The sequence below is a fragment of the Acartia tonsa genome, chromosome 5 (genome assembly GCF_053477335.1).
Source record: "Acartia tonsa isolate MP-2025a chromosome 5, ASM5347733v1, whole genome shotgun sequence".
Taxonomy (NCBI): domain Eukaryota; kingdom Metazoa; phylum Arthropoda; class Copepoda; order Calanoida; family Acartiidae; genus Acartia; species Acartia tonsa.
In genome coordinates, this window is record NC_137264.1 from 1,468,621 (window position 1) to 1,489,637 (window position 21,017).

General features: G+C 34.2%; 1 protein-coding gene across 1 annotated transcript; it reads left to right on the top strand.

The window, feature by feature from the left end:
• Positions 1-104: 104 nt before the first annotated feature.
• Lsm10 (U7 small nuclear RNA associated Lsm10) lies at positions 105-9,148 on the top strand. The gene is made up of 6 exons (XM_080159810.1): positions 105-245; positions 1,589-1,638; positions 3,065-3,177; positions 6,577-6,647; positions 8,109-8,196; positions 8,867-9,148. The coding sequence occupies exons 1-6, from the start codon at positions 179-181 to the stop codon at positions 8,922-8,924; spliced, it is 447 nt and encodes a 148-aa protein (XP_080015936.1). The 5' UTR covers positions 105-178; the 3' UTR covers positions 8,925-9,148.
• The last annotated feature ends 11,869 nt before the right edge of the window (positions 9,149-21,017 follow it).

Below are 21,017 nucleotides of genomic sequence, written 5' to 3' on the forward strand. Positions count from 1 at the left end.
AAAGATAGCCATTTAAAGGCTCCCACTAAAATATATATATAAGACGATTATGTGTTTAAAAAATGCATATTGTTGATTTGTATTTATCATGCTTTTTCAAAATGGCCGACTGACTGCTGCGAGTGAGTGAGAGTGTACTGCATATAACAGCTGACGCGAGAAACCGGTATTTGTTGCGATGACGTCAGCCCAGGACAAGTTTTTGAAGGGGAGTAATCTGTCTGGCCTGCTTGCTGCATGTGCAGGTATTGTCTTAAAATCATAAATATTCATACTGAAAAGAATTAAAGTACATTTCCCCTTTAACAATACATAAAAAAAGCTTAGTCTGTCTTACCCAGGGGTGTATATTCTACAAATTTGACGCTGCTAAGTCAGGGGTGTATATTCAACATGGGATCCCCGGCTCAGGGGGGGGGGGGGAAATAAAAAATAAGTGGTTGGAGGGAAAAAAAATGTAAAAATTAAGAAAACTGAAAACATTTTTTCCATTTCGCCCCCCTCCTTGGTTTAAAAAAACTAAAAAAATGTGTGGTAGGAGAGATAAAATAAATAAAATATAGAGTTCTTTAAATATTTTTATATTTTCCCCCCTACTTTTAAAGAAAAATCTAGGGGGGAAAAAAATTAAAAATTTTGTAGCAGGGAAAAAAATAAATCTTGTGCAGAATATACACCCCTGTGCCAAGTGGAAGAGGGTAAAAAAAATTATTTGGTGGGTGAAACAATGGAAAAATCCAGAGAACTGAAATGTTGTTTTCTTAACATTTTTCTTCCCTTCTTTGTGAAAAAAAAAGAAAATGTGGGAGGGTGAATAATATGAATAAGATTAAGAGTTCTGAAAATATTTTTCCCTTCCTTTCTGGAAAACAAACTAGGAGGGGAATAATAAAAAAATTGTAGCAGGGGAAAAAATAATCTTGTGCAGAATATACACCCCTGCATTTATCATTACAGACAAATGAAACTGACACGTTATTCAAAGAAAGATTTTTATAATTACATTCTTACATTTTCATGTCTTGTAGTTTGGGTTTACTAATCCAAAAAATGTTTTTTTTTTCTTGAAAAGGGGTAGTTTCACGAAATGCATTTGAACTTCATTTAGTGAACTGCTCCAGCTCCGGCTCCACCAAAAATGTTGCTGCTCCCGGCTCCGGCTCCGAAACGCTGTTTATAAGGCATATATTTGAAAGAATTTAAATTTTCTACCACGTAGTTCTTAAAATATCAAGACTACGTGGTAGAAAATTGAAATTCTTTCAAATATATGCCATATAAATAAAATTTAACCCATTAACTAGCAAAATATATGCGGTTCATTAAATTAAGTTCAAATGCATTTCGTGAAACTATCCCTTTGACTAATTTACGCAGGTACCCAAAGTTTTATAATGTTCTCATTTGTTGGCTCTAAATCTTTGGTTACTCGTTTGAATTTTGCGTCCAAACTTTTTAATTAATAAGTATCATCTTTAGAGGTTTTATTGTTTACTATGATAGGTAAGTTTTCGTCTACTTTCTCCTCTCTTTTGATCACCGGAAATTTAAATAGACTAATTTGGCAGACAATTTTTATATTTTGTAGGTCATGTGATAACGGTAGAATTGAGAAATGAAGCTTATGTAACTGGAAAGGTAAGCGATTTTTAAAAGCGAAGCTTTTCTATAATTAGGGTCGGTCCGTACGTCCGTCCGTCCGTCCGAGATAGTTAGCTTTTATTCGTTAATTTAGGCATGTTAGAATTGTCCTATTGATTTGCATGGTGATTCCTGTAGTAGTTAGGTACGATTTAGAAAGCGTAGCAACTCTATAATCGTTACCAGAATGTCCGTACGTCCATTTTAAACATGTTGATTTTTTTACTTTTTTAATAACAATTTTTTATGTGTTAAAATTATCCGATTGATCTGATTTTTTGATTACTGATTCCTATACCAATAAGGTACAATATTATTAGCGAAGCATCTCTATAATCAAGTATTAAAAATGTCAGTATGTCCTTAAACAGAATTCTGTATTTAAGAAGTTTTGCAACAAATTTACCTATAATTTTGTCAAACCTTATATTTTCATGTTTTGTATATTCAGTTCTGACACTCAACAAAAGTTAATGTTCGTCTGTCATATCGTTTCAGTGCTTCGCTTTTATGGATGTTGTCATCCTTGTTTTTCTATATTTGATTTACTGTTTTTTTGTCTTTAAAAATCACTATGTGGGGGGGGGGGACGAACTCTCCCCATTTAGATTAAAGAGGGGGGGGGGGAAGTTCTGACACATTTGCGTAAACCTGGTATATAGGCTTTATCTTTGGACTAAGAGGATAGGTTACTAAAGATAAAATCATTCTTATATCATATATGATTTTTCTAGTGGCAATTTCTCTTGTGAGGGTGGTGGTATCCTCGCATAAAATAGTTAAAAACCTTCTAAAGACTTATGAGAAACAATATAAGGAAGAACCATATTATTTCAGCGGTTAGCGAGATCCTTCGTTTTAGACATCCTGTTATTAGTAGCGAAGCTACTCTATAATTTGAAATGTCCGTATGTCTTAGTTTGGGGGAAACGTGATTTTCTCGGCTCCTATAAAAGTTAAAAGGCTGAAATTTTTTGACAACATTCCCATTATTAAGAAGCGGTTTCCAAAAATTTTTTAGTTATAGATTTCAAGAAAACATCAATGGCGTCAGACTGCCTTTTTGCAGGTTTTTGGCTATTTTATATTTTTTAATTTTTCCTCATATCTTTGGTGTTTATGGTTCAATTTTAAATTTTTTTTAGTTTAAAAAATATCAAAATTCAATCTTCCGTTGTTTTGAGCATCCAGTATGTAATTTACTTTGACCGTCAGTCTGTTAGTCATAGTACTGATATATAAGTATTAAAAAATTAAAAACAAATGTTGAAAAGGTTTCGTGATTTTCCCCCAATATTCATGTTTTTGACAACTAATCTTTAAATTATTATACATAATTTTTGTGCTTCGCTACTTATGGATGTTGTCATCCTTGTTTTATATTAGAAATAGCTCAATTTATCCTTTTTCTTGTTTATTCTAGTTGATGGCGAGTGATGGGTTTATGTCGTGTCTGCTCGAGAATGCCAGGCTCATCGATCCTTCGGGAAATCAACAAAAATTCGACAATTTCTTTGTTCAAAATCGGCTCATCAGGTTGTATATTAATCTATAACTTACCTTTATACCTATCAATCTATTTTCTAAAACATAAGAAAAATTGCGTTTACTATCGTCAAATGTCCCAAACCTGGCATTATGAATTATTAAAATCTACTATTTATTTTACCCATCAACTATTCTAAATGATTTACAATTCCACGATTAAATGATTCCTTTAAACCAGCAGTTCTTTAGAATGTATTAAGGTTAAATTCTGAATAGGTAGTAAGGGGGGGGGGGGTTAATGCAACCATCTCGTAATGAATGATTAAATGGCACTTAGAATTCGAATTTCGATCTGAACTTTTGCACGAGTAGTCCTTGTTAGGTCTATTTCCCCTAAATCGAACAAAAAGTTCAAAAAGTAACGGCTAACGGCTCAGCCGTTTAGCCGTTTTTTGGGCTATTTTTAGGGCAAATCTGTCATAAATTACGTAGAAATCAACATTTTAAAACATATTTTTACAACATCATGTGAAATGATACAGAAAACATTTTTTTAGATTTCTAGTACCAGCAACTACCGGCTAGAATCGTTTGAAAACGTTTTGGAACAGAAAGAGTATTATGTGGAAATTAATAGGTTTTGTGATTGATTTATATAGAAAAAAGCCAAAAAATGGCTAAACGGCTGAGCCGCCAGCCGTTAGCCGTTACTTTTGAAACTTTTTGTTCGATTTAGGAAAAATAGACCTACCAAGGATTACTCATGCCAAATTTCAGATCGAAATTTTAATTCTAAGTGCCATTTATACATTGATTACGAGATGGTCGCATTAAAACCCCCCCTTTTTTTCTTCAAATAAATAATCTTTTATTTACCTTTATCCTTATATTTAAATCCTCACCATTCCTAACTTGAGCTTACCTAAACTTGGCTTAGGTATGGCATGTGTCCGAAATTTATCCATCCGAAGGAATGACACATTTGGAATATCGATGTGAAGCTCAAACTTAACAGATATCTATCTACACATATAAGGGGGGGGGTTTTAATGCAACCATCTCGTAATCAATGTATAATTGGCACTTAGAATTCGAATTTCGATCTGAAATTTTGCATGAGTAATCCTTGGTAGGTCTATTTTCCCTAAATCGAACAAAAAGTTGGAAAAGTAACGGCTGGCAGCTGGCGGCTCAGCCGTTTAGCCGTTTTTTGCCTATTTTCAGGGCAAATTCATCATTAATTACGTAGGAATCAACTTTTAAAAACATATTTTTGGTTTAATTCATGTTAAATGATAACAATAACCATTTTTAAAAATTCTAGTATCAGCTGCTAAACGGCTAGAACCGGCTGAAAACGGCTGGGAGCCGCCAAGAGTATGAAGAGTAGATAGGGCATGTGACATGTCTAGGGGTAGGTTTTTATGGTTGCTGAGCTCAAAAATGCTACCAAAAATAGTGGCGGCCCATCCATATGGCAGCTGGGTAACAGCTGCAGCTCAGCTGGGAGCGGCCAAGAGTAGAATCAGTAGATAGGGCTTGTGACGTGTCTAGGGGTAGGTTTTTATGGGTGCTGAGCTCAATTCTACTACAAAAAAATAGAAGCAGCCTATCCATATGGCAGCTGGGTAACGGCCGCAGCTCAGCTGGGAGTGGCCAATAGTAGAATGAGTAGGTTTAGCTTGTGACATGTCTAGGGGCAGGTTTTTAAGGGTGCTGAGCTCAAAAATACTGCCAAAAATAGTGGCCGCCCATCCATATGGCAGCTGGGTAACGGCCGCAGCTCACCTTTAAGCGGCCAAGAGTAGAATGAGAAGATAGGGCTTGTGACGTGTCTAGGGGTAGGTTTTTATGGGTGCTGAGCTCAATACTACTACCAAAAATAGAAGCAGCCCATCCATATAGCAGCTGGGTAACGGCCGCAGCTCACCTTAGAGCAGCCAAGAGTATGAAGAGTAGAAAGGGCTTGTGACATGTCTATTGCCTAGGGGTAGGTTTTTATGGGTGCTGAGCTCAAAAATGCTACTAAAATTAGTGGTGGCCCATCCATATGGCAGCTGGGTAAGAGCTGCAGCTCAGCTGGGAATGGCCAAGAGTAAATTGAGTAGATAGGGCTTGTGACGTGTCTAGGGGTAGGTTTTTATGGGTGCTGAGCTTAATACTACTACCAAAAATAGAAGCTGCCCATTCATATGGCAGCTGGGTAACGGCCGCAGCTCACCTAAGAGCGGCCAGGAGTATGAAGAGTAAATAGGGCTTGTGACATGTTTAGGGGTAGGTTTTTATGGTTGCTGAGCTCAAAAATGCTACCAAAAATAGTGGCAGCCCATCCCTATGGCAGCTGGGTAACAGCTGCAGCTCAGCTGGGAGCGGCCAAGAATCAGTAGATAGGGCTTGTGACGTGTCTAGGGGTAGGTTTTTTATGTTTGCTGAGCTCAATACTACTATAAAAATAGTGGCGACCAATCCACATGGCAGCTGGGTAACGGCTGCAGCTCAGCTGAGAGCGGCCAAGAGTAGAATGAGTAGATAGGGCTTGTGACGTGTCTAGGGGTAGGTTTTTAGGGGTGCTGAGCTCAAAAATACTAACAAAAATAGGGGCGGCCCATCCACATGGCAGCTGGGTAACAGCTACAGCTCAGCTAGACACGTCACAAGCCCTATGTACTCATTATACTCTTGGCCGCTCCCAGCTTTGATGCAGCTGTTACCCAGCTGCCATATGGATAGGCCACCACTATTTTTAGTAGTATTTTTGAGCTCAGCACCCATTAAAACCTAACCCTAGACACCTCACAAGCCCTATGTACTCATTCTACTCTTGGCCGCTCCCAGCTGAGCTGTAGCTGTTACCCAGCTGCCATGTGGATTAGTCGCCACTATTTTTGGTAGCAGTTTTGAGCTCAGCAACCATAAAAACCTACCCCTAAACATGTCACAAGCCCTATCTACTCATTCTACTCTTGGCCACTCCAAGGTGAGCTGCGGCCATTACCCAGCTGCCATATGGATGGGCGGCCACTATTTTTGGTAGTATTTTTGAGCTCAGCACCCATAAAAACCTACCCCTAGGCAATAGACATGTCACAAGCCCTTTTAAAAATGGTTATTGCTATCATTTAACATGAATTAAACCAAAAATATGTTTTTAAAAGTTGGTTCCTACGTAATTAATGATGAATTTGCCCTGAAAATAGGCAAAAAACGGCTAAACGGCTGAGCCGCCAGCTGCCAGCCGTTACTTTTCCAACTTTTTCTTCGATTTAGGGAAAATAGACCTACCAAGGATTACTCATGCAAAATTTCAGATCAAAATTCGAATTCTAAGTGCCATTTATACATTGATTACGAGATGGTTGCATTAAAAACCCCCCCCTTTTATCCTATGCAAGAGAACCCTAAGCTAATAAGGCAACAACACTTTTGTATAAACAGTGTCTTATTAAGGTATGTCCAACTGCCAGAGAGTATGGATGTAGGGGAATTCTTAAACAACCAGACTACAATGCTTCAACCAGGTTCTTTCTTATTTTATTTACTAGAGTTGGCTCGATATAATTATCTCCCTTTTGGCTAGTTTTCTATATGCATATCTATTTCTCAATAAATCTATTTTCCTCACCCGGCATTACTATCTAAAAGAAAGTAAATATTTAATAATTTAAATGATTTTTAAAAGATTTTTTTAAATTATATTTTTTTCTTTACATTACCATCACCAAAGGGTTAATGATGATGATTACAATTTTAGTTTAATATTTAAACACACAAAATGTCGCCACAATCGAATTCTTTTAAAACATAGTTTTCTTAAATTTATCATATTATAAATTTAAATTTTCTTTTTTATGATTAGAAATTAAATACATCAATATAAGGTAAATAGCAACATGAAATGAAAAAAATGAATTTATTTTTAATAAAGTAAAATAATGGGTCTTATCGTTCTGGGCAATGAGAGTTTATTATGGATTATTGGAGCACTATGAGTTTTAATCATATATTCCTTGGAAAACTTGAGCTCGTTTATAGACATTTATTTCCTATATAGATCTGACATGGATCTTGAAGCAATTAAGCAGGCCGTTTTGTACATATTAAAAATCGGAAGATTTCATTAAATAAAAGTAATCGCAAATATACTTAGTAAATAACAAATGACTACGCTACCAAGATGCCTCTAGTGGCACTTGAGGTGGGGGGGGGGGGGGGGGGTCAGTATTTCTATTTGGACGCAGTGCAAGTATTGTCTCCCAAAAAAGTTAGAAACCTTCGAAGGACCTATTAAAAGTTTGATTGTTAAGGATAATTGTATCGGTTCAGCGGCTAGCGAGATTCTTTAGTATAGACAAACAAACATACTTTATCCTAGTATTTAATAGAAGTTTTGTTTCTCTATATATTAAGATTTCAATCGAGTTATCCTTTTTGCTTTGATGGAATCCACCCCCCCCCCCCCTCTCTCTTTTTCTATAGTGATTGAAGTAAATATTTTTAAGATCTACTTAACCGGTAATATCCCATAAATGAGTCGCCCAAAAATTTTGACGCCCCCGTTAAACTTTAAGAAGGGGGTGTAATACAGAGAACAAGAGGGGTGTATTTTTTAGTGTTAGGTGTCCACCCCCCTTAATTTTTCCAGGGGGGTTGATACACGCCCCTTTTACACGTCTCTGAGTCACACAAAGTTATTAAAAAACCGTTAGCCGCTTTAAAGATCCAACTGATGACATATGCTCATTTATATGTCTTATGTCTTATTTATATGGCCTGTATGAAAACAATGTGTGAATACACATTACTGCATACTTCCTAGTTTTTTTTAGGAAACTGCCATTTGGGAAGAAATTTTTTTTTACAAATTAACCATATCAATAAAATTTGACTATATAATACCTACCTATTCATTTATTTTTTATTTTTATTTTTTTTCTATGTATGTACACCCAATAATAATAAATCTAATGCTCATGATTAAGGCCGTGGACGTGGAAGGGGTCGGGGAATATCCAAGCAACGTCAACAAATTCTGGACAAACGAGAAGCCAGGAGACAAGAGGACATCAGGTTCGAGTTTCATTCTTTTTTAACCCACAGACCTATAAGGGATAAGCTAATGGCCGATAAAGGGGGGGGGGTTAATGCAACCATCTCGTAATCAGTGAGCAAATGGCACTTAGAACTTGAATTTCAATCTGAAATTTTGCAGAAGTAATCCTTGGTAGGTCTATTTTCCCTAAATCGAACAAAAAGTTGGAAAAGTAACGGCTGGCGGCTCTGCCGTTTTGCCATTTTTTGGATATCATTATTGCAAATTAGTCACGAAACCTATCTTCACATAATATTCTTTTCCACTCAAAACGCTTTTAAACGGTTCTAGACGGTAGCTGTTGGTACTAGAAGTTTTAAAAATGGTTATTACTATCATTTAACATGAATTGAACTAAAAATACATATGTTTTAAAAAGTTGATTCCTACGTAATTGATGATGGATTTACCCTAAAAATAGGCAAAAAAAACGGCTAAACGGCTGAGCCGCCAGCCGTTACTTTTCCAATTTTTTGTTCGATTTAGGAAAAATAGACCTACCTATAGTAAAATTGACGACCCTTCCATTCGCCCCACAAATATTATTTTAGATTTATTTCCCTTGTTGGTTATACCTTAGACCTGGTATTTTTTGCTTCGCTACTTATGGATTTTGTCATCCTTGTTTCGTTATTTATGTATTTTTAGGAATGCTTACAAGATGAAGGAAGAAATGAGCAAAATGAAGATAAAAGAAGAAAAATAAAGATAAAAAAAGAAAAATTATGCGAATTTTATTTTCGTTGATTTCACATAAAGTGCCATTTGTATAACAAAGTGCTTGTTCCACTGAGGGTGTTCAACGAATTAAAAATAGCTATCCGTTTTGTTTTGTTTTCAAAATTATTTTGTTCAACTTAAACCAAAGTACCTGTTAAAACGAACTGTGATTAATATTTTTTTTTAAAGAATAAAATCTTAAAATTCTTATATTTCTTAAACTCTTTGCCATCATTGTAGCATAGCTACTTGATAACTAGGGAAATAAGGTATGTCATGACCGCTTGGCTCCTAGGTTAAGAAAGTTTTTAGGTTTTGTCAATACTAAAATGAAATCTCATGTGTACTGCCGAAATTGTCAAGTATTTTTCTAGTGATCTTTTTTTATATCCTAAACAAAGGGGGATAAAAAAATTGTATAAGAAGATACGACACATGATTTTTTATTATGGCTCCTGTTTACCAAGTGCCAGTTGATATAAATGGGTTTCGACGCCATACTGGAAAAGCGAATTCTGTTCCTTGATAGAAAAATGACAAATTATATGGTGTCTCCGGTTGGTCGATTGTTAACTTTTATTTTTTTTTGCGGATTTATCTGATGATTTTGGTGGCCGCTTAGAGTAGTGAACCCACACCAATAGTGTAAGTTTGGTGATGGTGTTGCTTAAGTAGTTCAAAAATCAGCCAGCAGCACTTAAGGATTGTGGAAGAGTATTATCTTTCACACGACTCGTAGACAAGTAAAAATGTCAAGACGGACCAAAAATTTAGATATCAAGTCAGGCATGTTAGAATTGTTCTATCGATTTCAAACTTTGCATGGTGATTCCTTTAATAGTTAGGTACGATTTAGAACTGATTATTCAGTTCTGACACTATACAAGTGTTAATGTCAGTTTGTCCTACCGTTTCAAAGCTTCGCTTTTATAGATGCTGTCATCCTTGTTCTCTGTACATATTGTCTTTATACTTAATTAAAAATTCTATAGATCTTTTCCTATTAATAAAAGATGCTGTATCTAATGGATAAAATTCTCCTTTTTAGCTTAATAATACCCTTTTTTAGTAAGAATACTTGAATACTGTTTTAATACTGTCAGGCTTCTTTATACAATAACAAGGATGACAACATCCATAAAAGCGAAGCACTGAAACGGTAGGACAAACGGACATTAACACTTGTTTAGTGTCAGAACTGAATGATCAGAGTGTAAATGTATAACAATCGGAGCAAAACTGTAAGTAAAATTGTTGAAAAACTGCTTGACACAGGATAATGTTTATGGACATACTTACATTTTTAGGACTTGATTATAGAGTTGCTTTGCTTATAACATTATACTTTGTTGTCCCAGGAATCAACATACCAAAAATCAGATCAATCGGAAGATTAAATCACATAAAACTTTGTTGTTAAAAAATCAATATGTTTAAAATGAACGTACGGACACTTGTTATGATTATAGAGTTGCTACGCTTTCTAAAATTTACCTATCTACTAAAGGAATCACCATGCAGTTTGAAATCGATAGGACAATTCTAACATGCCTAAATTAACGAAAAAAGCTATCTGTTTGTGACGGACGGACCTACCCTAAATTTAGAAAAGCTTCGCTTTTAAAATGCTATCACACATTTTAGCTACAAAAATAGCATTGGTTTTACTTTTTACATAAATCCGCAACTTTACGTCAGAAATAATGTTAGAAATAGAAAAGAGACTAAGAAAGAAATAATTTAAATAAATCGTACATTCAGTCATAAAATTAATATAAAATATAAATAAAAGGGAGCCGGTGATTTTTGTCTATGAGGAGGCATTCAAATAAAGTGTTCATACAATTTTACTAGTTTTTTAATTTCAGTTTTAAATTTTATTTCTTATTCAAAGCGGTTATAATAAAATTATTGGACTACCAACTGTTCCAATCCACTTTTCTTGGACCATTTCAACGCCCCCCTCCCCCCCCAAAAAAAAAAAATTGCAATTGTCATCAACTAAGAGACTTGACAGCATAATAAAGTTTCATGAGATGGGTTCTTAAAAGATAATGCCGCGTTTTTTGTTGTTGACATTTTTACGCTATGAATAACAAGCGCGGCATTTGCGAAATCTAAACAGAGTATACAACTATATATTTGATTATTTCGCTTTTGTTGGTACAGCCTTTATAAAAGAAAAACAAATTATCTTAAATCCATTTTTGCTGCATATTAATTAATATATCTTTTTAGAGCTATATTAGACATTATACAAATGGCTAAAATAATAATTTAAAAATTTTGAATTCTTAAGTTGTATACTCTGTTTAGATTTTGCGAATGCCGCGCTTGTTATTCATAACGTAAAAAATGTCAAAAAAACCCGGCATTATCTTTTAAGAACCCATCTCTGAAGATTAGGATGGGAATAGAACCTACAAGTTTCCCAACAAATAACAGACCTGGAAATATTTCATGCAAATTTCGCTGGATTGTCGCAACTCCAGCGGAGAACACACCACTGTGGAGCTGTACTCCGAGAGACTGGAATAGAAGGGGGGGGAGGTGGACAGAGAAAAAAGTAAATATACATGGGGAAATAGAAGGGGCACATTCATGGAGATGGGGGAAGGGGTTAATAAAAATAGAAATGGGTGGGGGATATATCGACGGACAGAGTAACAACCAGGGTTGCAGGTATAGGACAATGAAACGATGATTATTTTTTCGATTATCAGTTTAATTCTGCGTTTTCATTGGTAAGTTAAAAAGAATAAAAATTAATTAAACTCCCATTGCCCTATTCCTTCCTCCCTGCAGTGGACGGTGGTGGTAACTAAGAAAATGTTTTTTTTTGGTGATTTTGTCTAGTAAGACTAGTAAATACATACACAGTGTTGTCAGTTGACAGTGAATGACTATTTGTTTATGTGTGTTAATATACTGTCATACAATTACAGTATCAGTTTTGAGCACAGTGACATTATGATACTTGATAGTGAATGTTATATATATAATTAGACAGTGAGTTAGTCAGACTTTTACTTTATGTTATCAAAAAACAGATTCACTTGTATATTTTAAACTAGCGGCTTCGCCCCTAGCCTCTAGGGGCTTTGCCCCAAGAGGTTTGATCAAACCAATTTTTCGTATTTTAGATTTAAAAGAAAAATAAAAAAAAAATTCTTTGGGGGGGGAGTGGGGGTATTTTTCATTTTTTGGGGGGTTGGGAGTGTCCCACCCCCCAAGAAAATAGTTATAAACCTTCCCGGGTCTTATGAGAAGCTACCCTGTAAAGGAGAACCCGATCGGTTCAGTGGTTAGCGAGATCCTTCGCTACAAACAGACAAACAAACAGACAGACAAACAGACAGACAGACAGACATCGTTCTACTTTGTATTATAGATATCAATAAATATTTTTGAAAGCAAAGCTTTTCTATAGTTAGGGTCGGTCCGTCCGTACGTCCGTCCGTAACGGATAGCTTTTTTCATTAATTTACGCATGTTAGAATTGTCCTATCGATTTCAAATTTTGCATAGTGATTCCTTTAATAATTAGGTACGATTTAGAAAGCGTAGCAACTCTATAATTATCACCAAAATGTCCGTACGTCCATTTTAAACATGTTGATTTTTTTACTTTTTTAACAACAAATTTTTAAGTGATCTAATCATCCAATTGATCTGATTTTTGGTATATTTATTCCTGGGACAACAAAGTATAATGTAATAAGCGTATTTTTCGTTAAAAACGGCTCCGGCTCCAGATTAGCTAAAATGATTTTTAAAAAATAATATTATAATTTGGCAACGGTCTATTTCCATATAATAAACTGAAAAACTATTGTTACTTAACAAATAGACACACATCCTTCTACTTTTATATAGCTTTAATAAAAAAAAGCAAAATATTTTATTTTATCAAATTCAATAATGAACAAAAATTGATATATTAATTTTGAGGTAGGAGCCGGAGCCGCATCAAAATTAAACGGCTCCGATTCGTTGACTTCTAGACTAAGATCATTGAAAAGGGGGGTCGGTTGTAATTTATCCAATATTCCGGGTTTGCCTTAGCTGTTCAAATAAAAAATTGTTTCAAAAGCAATTAAAGCAGTAAAAAAACTTACCCTAGTCTTAACATATTCTGTGACCTGCAATAGCAAAAGTTTACGTCCATTTTTTTGGCATTAATAACGAGTGGTCTTGGCTTACAAATGTAATAAACAAACAAGCAAAAAAGTTAACGAGAAGCTTTTTATAGTGCCTACCATTAGTCAATTAAAATGTATACTGGCCTGCCATTTTTAATTCAGTATTGGCCTATCATTGGTCATTTGTATTGTATAATTCTTTATAGGCACTATAAACAGCTTCTTCAACGATAGACCTTACATAGTTGAAAAGTAGCTACTATACTAAAAATTAGAGTTGTGGATCCGGATCCGCAAGAATCCGCACTTTTTTGAGTCCAAGGATCCGGATCCTTGGAATCAAAAAAAAGCGGATCCGGATCCTTTGACTAAAAAAAATGTGGAAAAAATGGAAAAATCTACCTAAATTTATATAAAATAGTCACTTACAAAGACATTCTCGTGATGAGAGCCAATCTTTAAGGTTTAGGTTCAGACTTAAAAATTAAAAGTATTTTTGACTTCGAGATTAAGGAACAAATATTTTTGAAAATTTGGTGATTTTATTTTATTGTCAAGGATCCGGAGTCGGATTCGGATCCGCATACAATCAATGCGGATCCACAACTCTGCTAAAAATACTAGATTAATTTTTTGTATTAGCTATCTATCATTTATGTACATATTTTATCAATATATCATGTCTGTAAAAGATATATTTATATTTAGATTAAGATTAAAAAGATATACGCGAAACAAAGAAATTTAAATGCATTTAGTTTTATGAGGCAAATTGACACTAATAGAAATCTCATTTTCCCCATTCCATTTCTTACAAATGGACATTTCGGATAGAGTTTAATTTAAAGTCAAGAAAATAAAACATTATTATAACCGGTTCTACCCCCTCCCTTATTCTCTTCCCCACTTTCAGGTTAGGGGGGTGAAGCAAATTTCAGATCCATAATTTCGCGATTTGAGAAAAATTTATCTTTATATTATAGCAAATTAAATAATCTTGCAAGCATCGCTTTTATCTTATGAAGAAAAATCAGCGAAAAACGAGATCTGAAATTTGCGTCACCCTTCATTCAAATATGACGTATGACCGCTACGACGTGGCAGTAAATTGTCCACTATCACATTTCGAAGTATGCAGTAGCTTCGCTACTAAAAAACACAATTTGTTCGTGATATGACATAAATTTAAATTGATTTTAGCTTCAAACTATTTTAAAACAAGGATGACAACATCCATAAGTAGCGAAGCACAAAAATACGTAAAAGTAGATTTAAAGTGTATTTATTAAAAACAAGAATAGATTTATTGGAGAAAATAAACACGAAACCTTGTTTTATTTTAAATGATGACGACGGTCAAAGTAGATTACATAAAAGATTCTCATAACAATGGGAAAAATTATTTTGATACTGATATCCCAAAAAAGTTTGAAAATTGGACCAAAAACAATAAATATATGGGAAAATGTGTAAAACATATAAAAATAGCCAAAAACCTGATAAAAGGCAGTCTGACCGCCATGGTTATTTTCTTTAAACGACGGGAAATTTAATTTTGATATCTATAACTGAAAAAAGTTTGAAAATCGGACCATAAACACTGAAGATATGGAGAATAATGTGAAAAAATACAAAGATAGCCTAAAACCTGCAAACAGGCAGTCTGGCCGTCATGGTTGTTTTCTTTAAACGACGAGAAATTTAATTCTTATCTATAACTGAAAAAATTTTGAAAATTGGACCATAAACACTGAAGATATGGTGGAAATGTGAAAAATACAAAAATAGCATAAAACCTGCAAAATGGCAGTTTGGCCTTCATGATTATTTACTGTAAACGACAGGAAATTTAATTTTGATATCAATAACTGAAAAAAAATTTTAAAATCGGACCATAAACACTGAAGATATGGAGAAAAATGTGAAAAATACAAAAATAGCCTAAAACCTGCCAAAAAGCGGTCCGACCGCCCTTGATGTTTTATAGTTAATTGTGCTCCTTAATAATGGGAATGTTGTCAAAAAATTTCAGCTGTCTATCTTTAATAGGAGCCGAGAAAATCATGTTTCCCCTATTCTGTCTCATGACGGACGGACAGACGGACGGACGGACAGACGGACGGATATTGTGAATTATAGAGTAGCTTCGCTACTAATAAGAAACTGATCCTTTTGGATTTACAATTGAGGCGCAGTAATTCTATCTATAATACAAAGTAGAATGATGTGTGTCCGTCCGTCTGTCTGTCTGTCCGTCTGTCCCTTAAGATCTTGGTAACCACTGAACCGATCGGATTCTACTCTTCAGGGAATATACCTACTGGTCCTGTGGTGGTTTTAGGCTATTTTCTTGGGGGATGGGACACCCCCTACACCCCCCAAAAATAAAAATATCCCCCCCCCCATTTTTTTTTTGCAGAAGATTTCCTTCGTCCTTTTATGAATTTCGCCTAAATTTTTTTGATCACCTCTTGGGGCAAAGCCCCTAGAGGCTAGGGGCGAAGCCGCTAGTGATAATATGTAGTACGTTTGAATTATATAAAAAAGAATTTTATAAAAATTCCTTAAGATTTTATGCAGATTTCAAATCTATTATATTCATTAAAATTCTTTCCAATTTTTATAGCTTATTCTACATTCCCCAGTTATTAGTCAATACGATCCTCCATGGCCAGGGGAGGGGGTTTCGTCATATAAGCCAGCTGGGAGAAAAATTTTATCAAGGTATGAAATAATCTCTCAAAATATCCATGTATTCTACATCCATTGCTACTACTCATAAAAAACATAAAAATTGTTTCTTAAGAAAATTTATTTATTTAACTCTATTGCAAGATAGGGGCTCTATATAAGGATTATGGACTGGCTGAAATATAGCCTAAAACCATACCCAGACTTATTTATAAAAATTAAAAGAGCCTAAAACCATCTCAGGACCTATAAGAAGCTCCACTGTAAAGGAGAACCATAACGATTCAGGACGTACGTACGGACCGACCCTAATTATAGAAAAGCTTCGCTTTAAAAAAACTATCTATGAAACTAAGAAAGGAACAAAGACCATTAGAGAATATAGGGCAATGAAATTATTTTTTGCTCTCTCCCATAAACATCTCACTGAGGAGGCCTGGCCAATCCTTAAAATAAGAAAACACTAAAATTATCTTCTGAAATTTTCAACATTTAGAAATTTTTAAAAGCTTTTTACTTAAGGTTCGTCTCTAGCATCTAGGGGGGCTCTGTATTCAAAGGGTTAAGAAAAGGGCAGGGAAATAGCTTAAAACTATCCAATGGCTATAAACTAAAAATCAAACAGCATAGAACCTTTCCGGGACCTATTGAAGCTTTTTTTTAATTGAAAACGCAATTAGATCAGTCAGTAGCAATAATAATCTTAAGCTTCAGACTTCAAACTTTACTGCTTTGTATATTTTTTTGTACTATCATTGCTTCTTTCCTTATTAAAAAAAACCCGCAAATCTGAAACAAAGAAGTATATTTCTCGTATTTATTCGAATCCGGTGGATAGGAACCGGTTCTCATCCATACGAAAAAACTATGTCTAGCATCGTATTATATCCAGCTTTCTACGAATATAAAAATGTACAATCATAAGATTAAACCAGTTTTTTAGCCCGTGCCTACGGCACCTAGGGGCTAAAAAACTGGTTTTAATCTTATAATTGTACATTCTATATCCGCGGAAAGCCGTTTATAATACGATACGAGAAATAACTATTCTCGTATTCATTAGAATCCGGTGGACAGGAACCGGTTCTCATCCATACGAAAAAACTATGTCTAGCATCGTATTATATCCAGTTTTCTACGAATATAGAAATGTACAATCATAAGATTAAAACCGGAAAGCCGTTTATAATACGATACGAGAAATAACTATTATTTAATAATAAAGGCTAATATCATAGGTATATAAAAAATCATATTTTTCACCCAATTTTTTATTTATTATGTGTGAGAAATCCTGTCTTTGGTAACTTGTAATTGTTTTTGTTTTTGTGAGGAAGTGCTTTTGTATATATCAATATTTCCAACATATTTATTTCAATGTTACTCTTTAATTGTTAATATTAACAATGAAATCCTTATACTAAAGTAACAGGATGTTTGTCTGTGTGTCTTTACCGAAGGATCTCGCTAACCGCTGAACCGATCGGGTTCTCCTTTACAGGGTAGCTTCTCATAGGTCCCGGGAAGGTTTACAATTATTTTCTCGGGGGGTGGGACACCCCCAACCCCCCCAAAAATGAAAAATACCCCCCCCCCAAATAAAAAATTTTCTTTCTTTTTAAAACTAAAATTAAAATAGTGGGATCAACTACCACCCCCCAAAAAAAAAAAAATCCCCCCCCACAAAAATTTTTTTCTTTCTTTTTTATTTTAAATCTAAAATACGAAAAATTGGTTTGATCAAACCTCTTGGGGCAAAGCCCTTAGAGGTTAGGGGCGCAGCCGCTAGTGAAACATAAAGTAGTCTGTCCGTTAAGGTCTAACTTCTTAACTTATAAAGCTTTCCATTTTAGGAAAGAGTAATAAATGTTCACCTTTAAAGTAAAAGACGCCCCAAGAGGCCTTGGGCGTAGGTACTAGTAATTATTTTAATTTAATATTTGTGGAAAAGTGGCTGTAACACGATGATATGTATGCTTTTTCAGTATGGCTGACAAATGGTTCTAACCCAGCTGATATTAATCGGTTTCGAAGCCAACTGAAAATTTTTCAAGTGATATAATAGTTATTTCTCGCATCGTATTATAAACGGCTTTCCGCGGATATAGAATGTAAAATTATAAGATTAAAACCTGTTTTTTTAGCCCCGAGGTGCCGAAGGCACGGGCTAAAAAAACTGGTTTAAATCTTATGATTGTACATTTTTAAATTCATAGAAAGCTGGATATAATACGATGCTAGACATAGTTTTTTCGTATGGATAAGAACCGGTTCCTATCCACCGGATTCGAATGAATACGAGAAAATTATTTTTACTGTGCACTCAACTCATGGATATAATTGTCTTTTTGTACACAAGTAAACTTGATATGCATTTGTCTATCATATTTAAATACTTAGATTTCATACAAATTCTAGTAAAATATAAAAAATAATATGCTGTATGTGTATGCTACATTTTATCAAAACAGTTCAGAAAAAATTAGAGCAAAAATAAAAATATTGGACTTCTTTAGCATTTAATATCATTATACAACAAAATGTTTATTGTTCTTGCTAATTTAAAAAAATTACGATTTTCAAGGTGGTAGATATCGTTTTTTAGCCCGCTACAAGTTTAACTTTATTAGAAATCATGAAAATCTGGTGTAAGATCCAAGTAATAATAATTCCATTTTCTCGTATTCATTCAAATCCGGTGGATAGGAACCGGTTCTCATCCATACGAAAAAACTAGCATCGTATTATATCCAGCTTTCTACGAATATAACGGCACCTCCTCGGGGCTAAAAAAAACTAGTTTTAATCTTATAATTGTACATTCTATATCCGCAGAAAGCTGTTTATAATACGATGCGAGAAATAACTATTATAGCATTTACTACTCTTGTTCTCAAAACGTTTGAAGAAATTTAACTTATTTTGACAATTGTAAAAAAAAAACATTTAAATAAATTCCTTTTCGTGAATAATTAATTATTAATGCATAAAATGTACTATTCCTATATTTATATGTATATAAATATATTGTACGTGCATCATATGTTGAATTTTCGCATGCAATAATGCAGAGACATGTTTTAGAATAGTTATTTCTTTCATCGTATTATAAACCGCTTTCCGCGGATATAGAATGTACAACAGACCTAAAGTATAGAAAAGTAGAAAATCTTTGCTTTCAAAAATGGATGTATTTATAGTTACTTCGAACGAATCCTAATTTTAACTAGCTTTTTAAAAGCGAAGCTTATCTATAATTAGGGTTGGTCAATACGTACGTCCGTCTGGAACGGTTTGCTTATTTCTTAATTTCTACAGGTTAGAATTGTCCTATTGATTTCAAACTTTGTATGATGATGCATAAAACCGTTAGGTACAACTCAGAAAGCGTAGCAACTGTGTAATCGTTACCAGAAAGTCCGTACGTCCGGTCCATTTAAAACATGCTGATTTTTTACTTTTTTTTACAACAAATTTTTGTACGTTAAAATTATCCGATTCTACTGATTTTTTGAATACTGATTCCTATTACAACAAAGGTACAATCTTATTAACGAAGCATCTCTATTATCAAGTCCTAAAAATATCAGTATGTCCTTAAACAGTATCATGTATTTAATCAATTTTACAACAAATTTACTTACAATTTTGTTTAGTCTTAAAAATCAATATTCTGCTTTTTCATTTCTGACACCCACAAGTTTTAATTTTTGTTTGTTGCAATGCTTCGCTTTTATGGATGTTTTCATCCTTTTTTTTCTAAAAAGCAGACGGATTTATTCATTCAACCTAAAAGTCTATTTATTTGTCTTAACCAATAGTACATCATTTAAACTTTGTATATTAATAGATAATGATATTTGTCGTATTGTTTTATAAACAGCTTTCTGTGGACATTAAAATGGAAAATGTATTTTTTTTATATTATTTTAATTCAATTATGGGGAAAGGTTAAATGTAAATAAAACACATTGTGTTGTTCTGACACATTACAAACTTTCCGGATTTTGTATTATTTTTGAGGAACATGATTCCAGTTACGTCATATTTTTCTTTCCTGAAAAAGGGAAGGGGGGAAGAAAGGTCGATGACAAATTAATTCCACGCTGTATCATGGGATGGGGGCGTGATTGAAATATGTAGTATACTCCTTTGATTAAACTCAATTTACGGGTTTTTATATAATTGCAACGTAGTTATAAGACTTTTGGTAGCAATAAATTGAGACGTTGGGTATCCCTCTAACTGAACCGATTTTTGATTACTCAATGTTCTAAATTTGTCTCGGCCAGGATATGATTAAAAGCCTAAATCGGCCAAGGAATAGCCGAGTACAATATTTTTAAACTTAAAAAATTAAAAATAAAGAGCTAAATGATTTATTGCGTCTTTTTCTTTTTATTGACAGACGCACTTGGATATATTATTTTCATAATTAAGGGGGGGGGGCGTAATGACATTTATTCGTAATCCGTGAGCAAAATGGTCTTAAAATTTAGCTAGACCCTTCAAACTTGGTATATAAGCCTAGTCCTATAGGTATTACATCTAAATGGCAAAAAAATCTAAATTTTTTTATTTTAAGGTTAGGTTAGGAAAGAAAAACCCTGCGGAAATGGGATTTTTAGGCTTTTTTTAGTCTATTTTGATGTGGAAACTTACCTTAAATTGTTTTTTCTTAGGTTTTTAACTTAAATACACTGTATCTATTCATATGGACTTTATTTAAGATGATTCAGCAAGTCGGGGACCGACCCCAGGGGGCTAGGTGGGTGGCCCGCAGGGGTTAAGTGCCTTTTTCCCAATACATATGTTGTGATACATCTAATTATAGGTTTTTTAGGTCAAGGAACTCAAATTTAGAACTAAAATAAGCATTAGACTAATCTGAAGCTAGCCCCAGCGGGCTAGGTTGGTGGCCCGCAGGGGTTAAGTGCATTTTTTCCAATATATATCATGTTATATATCAAAATATAGGTTTTATAGGTTAAGAAACTCAAATTCTAAGCGAAAATTAGCATTAGACTAACCTGAAGCTAACCCCCCCGGGCTAGGTTGGTTTTCTGCAGGGCTTAAGAGCATTTACCTAACCTAACCTAGAAACTTACTTATATTTTAACATGTTTTTTTTATAATTTTTGTCTATTAATGATGACTTTATCTAAGATAATCCAGCAAGTCGGGAACCGACCCCATCGGGCTAGGTTGGTGGCCCGCAGGGGTTAAGTGCATTTTTTCCAATATAT

Coding starts and splice junctions, on each gene's coding strand:
- Lsm10 (XM_080159810.1), top strand. CDS start 179: ATGACGTCAGCCCAGGACAAGTTTTTGAAGGGGAGTAATCTGTCTGGC. Junction 246..1,588: donor CCTGCTTGCTGCATGTGCAG/GTATTGTCTTAA, acceptor TATATTTTGTAG/GTCATGTGATAACGGTAGAA. Junction 8,197..8,866: donor AGGAGACAAGAGGACATCAG/GTTCGAGTTTCA, acceptor ATGTATTTTTAG/GAATGCTTACAAGATGAAGG.